The 7,365-nt window shown below is 39.3% G+C and overlaps 1 protein-coding gene across 1 annotated transcript in view; it reads right to left on the bottom strand.

Moving 5' to 3' along the window:
• Nucleotides 1-5,624: 5,624 nt before the first annotated feature.
• Nucleotides 5,625-7,365, bottom strand: part of LOC121885338 — a 36,868-nt gene continuing 35,127 nt past the window's right edge. The window contains exons 9-11 of the mRNA XM_042394702.1: nucleotides 7,141-7,210; nucleotides 6,976-7,046; nucleotides 5,625-6,029 (exon numbers count right to left, since the gene is read on the bottom strand). Coding sequence (XP_042250636.1) covers nucleotides 5,796-6,029; nucleotides 6,976-7,046; nucleotides 7,141-7,210 — 375 coding nt within the window. The 3' untranslated portion in view covers nucleotides 5,625-5,795. The remainder of the gene's footprint in view (nucleotides 6,030-6,975; nucleotides 7,047-7,140; nucleotides 7,211-7,365) is intronic.

The raw sequence follows: 7,365 nt of genomic DNA, 5'->3' as shown, positions 1-7,365 counted from the left end.
AGATTATTATGGTATGCATTAACATATTTTAAAACATACATGTCTTAATGGTTAGTCATAATATTTATCAGAATTAACTAATCGCAGTAATGACAGATAAAACTGTCTAATTATTTGACCAAATTGTAGCAAAACACAAAGGTATTTAAACAGACGGGCAACAACTGATCAAACACAGATCAACTTTCCTGCTGCATCAATACATGATGACATGAGGAACACACGAGGAAATAAATGAGGTGAAAACAATGATTAAACTAAAGAAGGAAATAAATCTGCACAGCTTCTAGCTGCTGCCAGCAGCATGATCAGAACCTTGGAGAGCTGATCAAGTCCTGATAACTGTGTTAATGATTGTTTACATGATTAATATTAATGTATTCATTTTTGAACAATATTTAACAAATATTCTTTAACATTTTTGAGAGTACAGTGATCAGGTAACAGTAAGGGCATATAGCACAATTCAAATTGACTGGAAATGTAATGTATTTTGACAATGCTACCAAGCAAAGCAAAAAGGAACTCACCTAGTGATTTGCTGGATGAATATGGGAGAAAAAAAAAAAAAAACTCCGCTTACCAGGTGCACATGTGCCGACTCTACTGTTGTAGAGAGCTGCCGCGACTGCCGTTGCGAGCTGCTACAATAGTGTGATCGCTTGCAGTAATCACACCAATTATCAGCCTTGACCTACAGTATTACGCACACACATGCTGACACTCACACAGTTTAGACATGCAGATGAAAGGACTGTTTAGTACAACCCCAAAAGTTAAGAGGTATTACAGCACCATAATGTAAAGCTGCCCGTTCTTTTACTCAACATCCCCTCCCTTTTTTATATGAATAGATAATGTGCAAAAGCAAATCTCTTCATTTGCATGTAAAACTATTTAACCTATTTAAAGGATTTTGGATCAAAAGACAATTGATGAGACAGGAAACAAGAAAAATGAAACATTTCTACAACCCTTTCTGGCTTTGTACATTTATTTGTTGTTTTACTGTGAAATAAAGTTTTAGGTGTGAGGTAGCTTTGCCAGAGTGTCAAGAATGGTGATAAGAGAAACACTCAGAAATGACCAAAAGATATTAAGCAAAATCAAACTTACCTTCCCATAGCTACTCTGAGATCCTCTTTTGTTTCCGGTCTCTCTCAAACTAACATCTCTCCCTTTAAATAGGCCCTGCAGTCTATCTAGGCAGAGCCATATTTCTATCAGGGATGTCCTTTCCCTTATACCAATAACTGGTGTATGACGATTTTTGTGTTTTACAGCTGGAAATCTGTGCTTTGATTGGGCAGCCTTAAGGATAAACTGGATAATTCTTTGAATTTACAAAAGAATACTGTATAAAGCAAGCCTTTATTTAAATTGGGCAATTTTAAAGTATTTCTTCAATGTTTTTAATTTTTTTGTGCAGATTTATATATTTCTTTAACATTCTAGCAATATTTTATAGCGTAAGGCTCGAAGGGGCCACGGCTGGGGACCCTGCACAGGGGCCTCGACGGGTGCCCCGAGAGCCTGTATCCATTAAATTTAAAGTAAAAAAACAGAAAGTTGCCTTAATTTTACATTCAGTAATAGGATGTGTATTATTTGTATTTGTATTTGTATGTAAATCTAACTTGATTTTGGGATCCCCGCAGATAGTACCAAAATAACACAGAGACATGGATTCTGACGCTGGATGGGCAATTTATTGAACAATAGTTATAAAATCAGGTTTTGGGCAGTTTTATTCATACAACTCAATAAAAGCACAACAGTCAACAGCAACAAGTGTGAACCACCTCAAAATCTTTAGGACCAAGACACGTAGGCGGTTACCTTTAAAGACAGAGTTAAAGTGCAAACAGTTACCACATCAGACCACCATATGCAGTGAAGGGGAGAGGGACGTCAATGGTACACGTCTGAGGTCAGGTCACATAAAAGACAAAAATATAAAAAAAACATTAGCAAGTCCTAGCAGTTGGCACCAACATTCCCATGGCCATCCACCTATAAGCTTGATCCAGTTTATAAATGATGAACACATGTACAAAAAGGAGGCACAACTAGCAGCAAGGTAACACAGGCAAAACAGCAGTGGCTATGACAACCCTCAAACAACTCAGTATCTGGTAACCCAGATCTGGCTCCAGGGTCAGTGCTATCTCAAGCAACCACAGGACATTCAAGGCAACCCAGGGGCATTATCAACTTACAATGCCTTCACTGTGATGAGCTCAACAGTTGCAACAGTTACCTTCAAAGCAGGTTATCCAGCCTGCAGGGCCTGGGCAACAGATTGTTTAAAATGCCTTCCAGGAGACGAGCCTGTTCCCTAACCACATGGGACAAAATGCATCAAGAGTGAGATCTGTGTGCCTCCTACCAGTGAGCGGCAGAGGGAGGGGCTTCCATGGAGAGGAAAACAAGGAAAAAGCTGGTGGCCGAAAGCCTACCTATAACAAGTGTTTAAAATAATATACACCGACCAATCACAGATCATTTCTTTGTACCTTCAGAAACTCTAATAGATTAGCTTTGCTCTTTGTTCGTTGAGACAAGCTTATGCAAATTTTTGTGCGTGTTCTCTCTCCTTATTGTACAATAATCATTTTTAATTTCCAACCCAGCAGTGTTTTGTGTATTATTTCATATGTGTGTTTAGTGTTTTCAGACAATTTCCACATTATTTGGAGGTTTCCACTGAGATGTGGAGCTAGATTGAGTTCAGATGACTCCTAGAGCTCTTGTTGAGGAAATGACAGGCTCAATTTATTATACAATGCCTTTTTGTGATCATGTAGCAGAGTTTTACCCAAAATGGCCACAAGATGGCTCTTTTGAAAAATCTCAGATAGCATTGCTGCAGGAATTTATAAATCCTCCTAATCCTACAGGGCCTCCTGATTGGGATTAATGAGTATATGTTTGAATGCCTTAGGAAATGGGATGCCATTGGTTGAAGGGTCTGTCATACAGGTCAGATGATTCACAACCACCCTAAAACAACTATGGTCAGTGTTCAGTGGATGATTTCTTGGCTTGCCCACCAGGAAGACATCCTTCACAGACAGGAGCTGGGGCTCTCACCTGCAGGTGGGAGGTGGAACTGCAGCAGGAACATCTATAGCACCAGATAGCAGAGGAGATGCTGCAGCACCATCTACTGACCATTCACATCCATCATATACTGGTCTACTAGACTAAGCTTTGAAGACACCTACATTGACACCTCAAGAGACACCATGTCTTTGTACTCCTATATGGAGCCCAGTAACAATGCAGAAAAAAGCAAATGCTAACCAGCCCAAAATGTCAACTCCAACATTGGATTTTTCATCTATAGCTGTAGAAGGAGGAGCATTTAGAGGTTCTTTGGAAAGTGCATTTCTTGCGCCAATGCTAGAATGCCCCAGTGGAGCTGGGAGTGTTCAACGTGTTTATAGACCCTAGAGGATAACAGAATTACAGGCTATTTTGAAAGATTTGTGGCAAAACATTTGCAACTGCCCTCAAGAAGATGGTAGTGCAGTGCAAACCTATTTCAGCAGAATTGGAACATGTTTGTGTTACCAAGTTGGGTCTCGTCTGGGGAGAAGTCAAACCAGCTAATTGGGACTCAGCTGCTCCATGTGAAACTGCAAAAACCTCTCCTTACCAAACCCAGTTGACTGCCTTGTCTCCAACTTGTTATGCATAGCAGCCACGATCAACCTTCCGATACCACCAATGATTCTGTGTGGGAGAGACAGTTCATTCAGACCCTGGTGGATGGTCTGTGCCCGAAGATAAGAGTCATTTTTATCAGGCATTGTGTGGCATGGCAGAGTGCCAGACTGAATGACATTAAGAGATATTGTATAAGGGCTGAGACTGTTGTTCATGATGAAAGAAACCAATAAATGAAGAAATGAAGAAATCCAACAGCAGCCAAGAAGCTTCAGCTGGTCCTGCCTGCCTACTATGCTTCAGCTGACAGAGGCCGTGGATGAGGAGCTTCTCTTCTGACAACAAAGAAGAAAGCGATATTTGCTGGAGGTGTCATCAAATGGGTCACTGGGCCAAAGATTGTATTGCCATAATGCCAGAGGAATGGGATGGCAAATGAGGAACATCACGCCCACCACCTGGTAATATGTCTGTGAGCAGATTGTTTGGAGATAGGAATCAATCATCTCAAGGGTTATGACTATCTATGCAAGCTTTAAATCTTGCCACCATTTGTCAGGAGGATCTTGAACAACCCCAAATAAGTGATTCTGAAAATGGTTTAGTATTGAAAAATCTGATGCTGTTGACGATTCTTTGACTGTTATGGTATGCCACTACCCGACTGTTTCCAAGTATGATTATTGTTGTAATATAGACTATTTTTAGCTATACAAGAGTTGTATGATTTTGTTGAGGCTCATAATAGTGAAATATTTGTGAAACATGACTTACACATAAGTGTATAAGTGTGTGTCTCATGTGACACAGGAAGATGGAGATGAATAGTTTGAAAGAGTGAGATAGACAAATGATGTAATGATGATATATTATGACTACCAGGGTGTTGAAGAGATGGATTCCATACCACCACACATCGTAAGTGCTAGTAACCTCTCCATGGCGGTGACCCTCTACTGTACGCAAAGTACATGAGTTGTACACTGAACTTCTTCAGAATTATGGTGGTGATATCTACGTGTAACAATGTTTGAATGTTTTGGTTTAGACCATGCATTGGGATGCTTTCATTTTACTATATCTTGAGTTTCTATTGAAATTTGTTAGTCATTAGCTCATATGCTTAGCATTGAGTGTAGACTTTAAAATGCTATTACCTTAATCAGTATGTAGTGTCTTACATTAATACCTAAGAGTTAAGTTGCATCACTTATATTTTTTATATGCATTTATTTTCTTATTTTTGATGGTTAGGGAGTATACTCTGAGTAGTGATAAGTGTAATGCCTATATATATGTTATTATCTTTAATTGACTAGGCAGAATTTGCCAGTGACACAAATTATGGATGACATAGCACCCATAAAAACTAAGTGTATTTCTGGAGGAAATGCGTTGATTCTATCTGCACTCCAGAACGACCCACTGAAGCATAATGTACTGCTTTCCAAAATAGGAGTGTAACATGCCACTTTCCAAAACCGTTAAAAATCACTTTTAAAAAATAATGATGGTTTATGATGTGACAACTCTGTGATTAAGGTCTGGTTAGGTTTAGGCACAAAAACCACTTGGTTAAAATGATCACTTGAAATGTGGTTTCTTCCTCCTTAAACATGACACTCATGGTTGAAAAGTGAAGCAAATAGCGGTCTCCTTCCCCTAAGTCCATTATTGCCCTTAAAACCAATTATCTTGCTATCTACCCAACCTGCCTCCTCCTACTAAGGAAGTCACCTAATGTCACCTGAACAGCATCACTTCCCTGGGTCTTAATTACTACGGCCACTAGATGGTGTCAGTCATTCAAATGTAACTCTAGGTCATTTTTGACGCATGAATTTACAACCCATAATGTCCTTTTTCTTGGGAGGACAGGCTCAAAGCCTAATATAAGCTTAAGATAAACTTTTAAATGCATTTTTGCACAAAATGACTGTGTGGACACACTGTGGATTTTGAAAGAGATCTTTTAATAGCCAGTATGAAGAGGAGGAATGATTACAGCCTGGAAAACCTCTTTTACTGTTCAAATGGGCACCTGAGTGTTGTGTTAAGACACAATGGAAAAATGGTGAAAGCCTTTATTTAATATTACCTCTATAATAAAAGAGCTGACCACATTATGAGTGTGTTTCAAGCTGCATCATGCTGAGTCCCTGCACGATGAGACACAGAAGCTCCAGCAGCACTTCTGGTGAGAAATCTGGTCTGTCCCACTGATCTCTCAGCTCTGTCAGAGTCTGATCGGTCAAACAGAGGAGCTCGGCCGCCCAGCGGAGCTCTCCTTCCTCCTGCAGGGAGGCAGGCAGAGACTCTGGGAGTTTGACCTGAGCTTTCTCCTTCAGACTGTTCACCTGGACAACAAGACAAGACACAGACAGACAGAGAAAGATGTCCTTGAATGTTGCTGTGATGAGATCAATACAATTTAGAGTATGTCAATCCTTCCAGGAAATTGTGATGTTGCGAACGCAATAATTAACACAAATTCAAGAAATCTCCACAATATTTGCGAGAGCTTGCAATTTTATGAAATAACAACTTTTCTACGTGAAATGGCCAAATCACTTGGGATTTGCTTGTGATTTTGACCAGTTGTGGCATTTGGTGTGGTGGTAACTTACGTTATTGCAGCACATTCAGCAAGTATTCAGGTGTATTCAGGTGGAAGATGGACAAATCTCACCTACCAACAAAAATGATGCCATAGACGAGCAAAACATTTCCCAAATGTTTCCAAAGGAGGTTTGATTCAGTTAGTCAGAATAACACAAGCTGATGTTGTTCAGATAGCAAAGATGGACATAATCTACCTCATACATAAAAATGGGCACTTTGGAAATGAAACTATATTTTTTACATTAATGCATTTATTTCAATGGCATTATGGACTAATTTTTGTATGGTTCTAATGTTGAGGTGAAAGTTTATTTAATAAAATATTTAATTTTTTATATAACTTTGAGCCCATCGTTCTCATGTTCAGAATATATATTTAAAAATAAATACTGAAATATATTTGTTTCTGTGATATCTAGTATGCTTTTTATCGAGGGAAATGATTACATATGACTCTTCATTGGTAGTAGGTTTTTTAAAAATCACATTATTTTCCTTTGCTTGCACTTTTTCTAAATTCCTGCAATTTTACCGCAAAAAGACTGCATAAAAAATTGCCAATAGTATCGTAATTGTCAAACAGTCTCTGCAAAATCAAACATTTTTTGCTGCAATAATCACAAAAAACTGCAAAATCCTGGAGGGACTGGCATGTAGATGTTAGTGAGGGAATAAACCAACCAGCTGCTGGAGGACTCTCAGTGTTTCAAGACTGCAGGTAGCCAGAAGAGCTGCAGCATCATCTGGTAGAGCTGAGGAGAAAAAATAACAGAGAAAAATCTTTATTTTATTCATCATGTGCTGTAGAATCTGTCAAATCAGTGTGTAGTGTGTGTCAGTCCATACCGTCCATGGCGCTGACTAGCAGGTGAGCAGCATCCTTCTGAGAATTGGAGACTTCAGAAACATCAAGAAGATCCATGAATGAAGAGACAGCTGGAGACACTCCTTTACTGCTCTGATCCAACTGAAGAGAGGAAACAGAGGAAGAGATGTGTCTGCTGACTGATGAAGTCAAACCTTGAAGGACAGGTTCCGGTTGTTTCAAGTCTGTCTTAATGCAGTACTGAC

Source organism: Thunnus maccoyii, chromosome 19, assembly GCF_910596095.1.
Source record: "Thunnus maccoyii chromosome 19, fThuMac1.1, whole genome shotgun sequence".
Lineage (NCBI taxonomy): Eukaryota > Metazoa > Chordata > Actinopteri > Scombriformes > Scombridae > Thunnus > Thunnus maccoyii.
This window is presented reverse-complemented; position numbering and strand designations above follow the sequence as displayed.